Source organism: Nilaparvata lugens, unplaced genomic scaffold, assembly GCF_014356525.2.
Source record: "Nilaparvata lugens isolate BPH unplaced genomic scaffold, ASM1435652v1 scaffold7722, whole genome shotgun sequence".
Classification (NCBI taxonomy): Eukaryota; Metazoa; Arthropoda; class Insecta; order Hemiptera; family Delphacidae; genus Nilaparvata; species Nilaparvata lugens.
In genome coordinates, this window is record NW_024093470.1 from 1 (window position 1) to 5,000 (window position 5,000).

At 37.0% G+C, this 5,000-nt stretch overlaps 1 protein-coding gene across 1 annotated transcript in view; it reads right to left on the bottom strand.

Moving 5' to 3' along the window:
• Window positions 1–3: 3 nt before the first annotated feature.
• The window catches only part of LOC111059196 (alpha-tocopherol transfer protein-like), a gene marked incomplete at its 3' end in the record, with an annotated part of 12,201 nt that continues 7,204 nt past the window's right edge, over window positions 4–5,000 (bottom strand). Inside the window, 8 exon segments of the mRNA XM_039445703.1 lie at window positions 4–30; window positions 33–122; window positions 1,037–1,111; window positions 1,114–1,138; window positions 2,514–2,627; window positions 4,716–4,750; window positions 4,753–4,773; window positions 4,776–4,951. Coding sequence (XP_039301637.1) covers window positions 4–30; window positions 33–122; window positions 1,037–1,111; window positions 1,114–1,138; window positions 2,514–2,627; window positions 4,716–4,750; window positions 4,753–4,773; window positions 4,776–4,951 — 563 coding nt within the window.

Sequence of the window (5,000 nt, forward strand, 5' to 3'; positions counted from 1 at the left end):
CAATGTCGCTGAGTTCAGCATTGGTGTAGTGGCTTTGCCGACTCTCTTCTTCTCGTCAGTTTTCCACGAATCGCACAGCTCGAAGTATTTCTTCTCAGAGGCCAGCTGCTGTTGTGACATCACTGAAAAACGCATTACAGTGATCAAATATCAATCAATAGCCTGCAATGGAAATAAGCTACAGAAAAAATGATCAACCAAAGGTAAGCTAAGGTCAGTTTAGTTTCAGTTTAGTCAGGTTAGTTTGGTTACAGGTTATAGTTCCAACTGAAGTCTGATTAGTTTCAGGTTTCAATCAGGTAGTTTCGACTCAATCAGCTTTTGTATGTTTGTAAGTACCGCAGTTACAGTTGCAGTATGTTATTATACACTTGGGATGATGAATTTGATATATAGAAGTACTTTGAAACAAGACGTGTCAACATATACGTTATAAGGTTTTTAAAAATTTTGCATTTTGAGGATAAATACAAAATAGAAGGAGTCTCCTTCAAACACAAATTATACCAAAGAGATCAGACTATAGAATTATTCATCATAAATCAGTTGTCAAGTGGATTATTAATTACATGCAATTGATAACTGAAAGTAGCATAGTATTTTCTCTTGACCTCTCTCTGTTTTCAACTCGGGCTGACCGAGATGAGCTTTTGATGTTAGCATTTCTGATACATAATTTTTGACACCGTATACACTTATCAGGACATGGTTGGGCCTTGTTCACCCCATAAGTAATTTCCTTTGAAGAAATTTGGGATCAAAAATTTAGTTTCAAACTTTTCCCTCTAAACCGTTTTTTGAGTAATCGTTGCCTGGACTGTTCGGGCTACGCCACACGAAGCGTTTCTTCAGGCGTTTTCAGACCAGAATGCTCTCTGATTGGCTGATTGGGTTAACGTTCAGGAATCAGCTGATAATCAGCCATTGGAGAACTTCCTGGTCCGTCCTGCCAACTTGTCAGGAAAAAAATGCTTCGTGTGGCTTGGTCCTGTACTACCCGTCACAATATTATAGAGTCTAAAGTAGCCTCACTCACCATTCAATTCTTCAAGACTGGGTCCATCGCCACCATAATCCTTGGGTAATGTCTTTTTGCTGATGTCCTTGAAAAAATCTGAGGTTCCCTATGTACAACAACCTGTCAAAATAATTAATAAATTACATTGAGAAAAATATAAATCACAGTATTCAGACACAATCTGCCAAGAGAAAAATACAAATGAAGGAAATATATCAAAGTTAGGCTATGGTGAGGTGCACGTTATATGGCAGTGTTTGATTAGCAATGGTATTTCTATCATTGAACAAAGCAGATAGCACTATTTCTTTTTCGCTTTGCTCTGTTGCCAGATTGTATTTTAACAATGTAGATTATAGTAATGATTAATTAACAAAATATTTCATCTCATTATGAAAATTTATTATGAAATTATTGAAAATTATAATAATTTTTTGCTTAATAAAATATATTGATTATTTTAAATGAGGATGAACAGTTAATATTACATCAATAATCCTGTATCAGCTACCATCTATGGAAGGCATGACAAGACAGAGGATCAACAACGTTTTTCTCCTATCTTTCTCCACTGCCATTATAAAGTGGACCTCACTAATACACACACACATTGATTTTTTGTTTGTCCAATTTTTTGCCGTCCTTATAAATTCTTTGGATAAAACAGTAGATGTTTGTCGAGTTCTGTTTAATATGCTAGAATTTATAAGGACTCAAGAAATTGTACTTCAAAAATCGATGTGTCTGTAACTGGCTTAACATTAGGCTACCTATTTTACAAAGTGGATAGACAGAAATATGAATATTAAGTGAGGAAATAATTATGTGAAAAGTCACAGTAGGGTACCTATTAGGCAAGTGGTGAACAGAAATAATTGTTCCTAGAAAAAAACTATGACCCATCACTTCTCCTTTGATGGAAAGTCAATGTGGAAGTGACACAAGTGTTTCAAAAGTTACTGAGCTGATTATCAGCTGATTGAATGGAATAGTTCAACAGCTGAGGCATGATTTTGTCTCAGTCCCACAGACAAGCACTCGCTCACTCATTTCCATACAGTACCTTTCATAAACAAAATGACACCAGCACAGGTAGGCTCCTACATCAATAACAATTTGTTGATTTCAGTTGATCTATATCAGCTAGTGTTTTATTGGTGTAGGAGCCCTACCTGTGCTGACGTCACCATCAACCACCTGTCTTGCACTATGGCTTTGTTTACAGAGGTAGTGTTCCATATTAACAGACGACGAAATTCTCAGCTGTTTTTCCAAGGATGAATGATCATTTATGTCATTCAGCAAGTTTTCCAGGGTTGAGACCTAGTGCAATTGACTTTTTATATCGTAAACTTACTTTGTTCTAAATTTTGTGAGAATCGTTAGAGCCGTTTTCGAGATCCAGTGACATACAAGCATATAAACATAAATTGCTTCTTCAAAATTAGTATAGGACAGTTAATAACAAATAGTGAATGAAAAACGGAGTTATTACTCACTCTGGACTGATTTTGGCTGAGATGAACGGTCTGAAGAAAGCCACCATGCGCTCGATGTTTGGAGTGACATTGACCACATTCACTTGAGCTACTCTCACCGGGTAGGCTTTCTGCAACAAATTAACACACAAGAATAGAGAAAGTAAGAAAATATTATTGTAATAGTGAACTATTGGTCCTATTAGGCCTATGAGTCCTATCAAACCTATAGTCCTATTAAGGCTGTGCAAAGGCTAAAAATAACTTTCTACTCGTGATATTTTTCAAAGTTCTTCGATTTGTGTATATCATAAAGCTATAAAAATGATAAAGTTTTCTCAGGAAAACATTTTTTCGATCATTACTTTTTGAGATATAAGCGACTGAAGTTTGAATTTTTGAGACGGAACATTTCAAATTTGTTATGATATAAATCCATGAGATTCAGAGGATAGATTCTTCATGGTATTGTTGATCTAGTAAAACAAAAATTCTGGAAATATCAATTTTCAAGATAGTTATTCAATTTACCAAAAATAACTTTTAGTTGAGTTATTTTTGGTAAATTGGATAACTTTTCCAAAAATTGATATTTTCAGAAAATGTTTGTTTTACTAGATCAACAATACCATGAAGAATCTATCCTCTAAATCTCATGGATTTATCTCTTACCGAATTTGAAATGTTCTGTCCCAAAAATTAAACTTTAGGCGCTCATATCTCAAAAGTAATGATCAGTAAAACCATTTTTTCCTGAGAAAACTTTTTCATTTGATAGCTTGATGATATACAAATCAAAAAACTTTGAAAAATATCACGAGTAAAAAGTTTATTTTTAGCCTTTGCACAGCCTTAATTACAAGAAGTCCTTTTTGTAATAGTGAACTGTCCAATAGCATTAACCATTACCATAACATAGTAACTCATGACATTTAGGGCCGTTTCCGAGCTCGGATTTTGTTAAATTCTAGACTTTAAACAGCTGGAGTCAGAAAATTGGCTTTCCGAAACGGGGCGTAGTCATAGTTTTCTTTATTTTCTCATTTCTATAATTTGGGAACGTAGACTATTTCCTTGATGAAATAAAACATTCCTGAATAATTCAAAATAGCTGAAACTTAACACTATTCTCTCTTTATTTTATTTGTGTTCAATTGTTTGGTTTTTCGAAATTCAATTTAAACGTAGACTTCTACTAAGCCCCGTTTCGGAAAGCCAGCAATTTTCTGACTCTAGCTGTTCAAAGTCTAGAACTTAGCTAAATCCCGGACTCGGAAACCGGCCCTAAATAATCTACTCTTATGAATAGAAGAAAGCTAGAATCTAGTGACTGAAGTCCAGTCGCTATGTGGAGGAGGAGAAGAAAAAGTATAACGATGAGGAGGAGAAGATGGTAGAGGAGGAGGAGGATGAGATTTGTGAAGGAGAAGAAGAAGAAGGAGAAAGAGGAGGTGGAGAAGAGAAGGAGAAGAGAAGAAGAAGGAAGAAGAAGAAGAAAAAGAAAAAGAAGGAGAATGGCAGAATTTGATTAACATTGGGAGAAGGCGGAGTAGAAAGAAGAAGAATGGCAGTATTTGATTAGCACATTGGCGTTGAAGGAGGATAGAAATGGGGAGGAGAAGGGGAGGAGAGGAGAAGAAGGAAACAAGAGAAGAGATGGAGAAGGAGAAAAAGACAAGACAAGAGAAGGATAGGGGAGAAGAAGACAAGACAAGAGAAGGTGGAGAAGGTGAGAGAGAATAATGCTATGGAAGGAGGAGTGGAAGAAGAAAAAGAAGATGATGAAGAATAAGGAATCAGGAGGAGGAGAAGAAGAAAGAGTGGGAGGAGAAGGAAAAAAGAAAACATGATGATAGAAGGAACAAGAAAGGAAACAAGACAAGAAAAGAAAAAAGACAGAAGAAGAAGGAGGAGAAGAAGAATAAGAAGAAGAGAAAGAAGAAGAAGAAGAAGAAGAAGAAGAAGAAGAAGAAGATAAGAAGAAGTTGAAGGTGGTGGAGGAGGAGGAGGAGGATAGGAGGAGAGAAGAGGAGTATGAGAGGATGAAAAAGTGTTTTGTCTTTCCACCACTACCATATTATTGTAGATTTATTAGACGAATTATGTAAGTTGGATGGAGAAGATTGAGGAATGTTGTGGAGGATGCCAAAGCCCACCCTGGCCTGTAGAGCTGGGGGAAAAAAAATTTTTTGACGGATAGTGATTTAAGTGCTACCAACCATACAGAGCGTAAGCGCCCGGACGCCCTGCGGGTGAAGGCGGCGACCAGGTGTGCCACTTGACGCTGGATGCGTCGATGATGATGTGGAGGCTGCTGAAGTCGACGCCCTCCTTGAGGCAGAGGTCCAGGTGCATGACGCACCGCTTGATGGTCGACACCAGGTCCAGATGGTCTCCTCGCTCCGAGCTCAGTGGCTTGAAGATGGCCACTTTGCTACCATCATTTTGTGACCCGGTAGGAAAACAGCATCCTGAAAATATTACAATTATAGTTTAATTGAGTA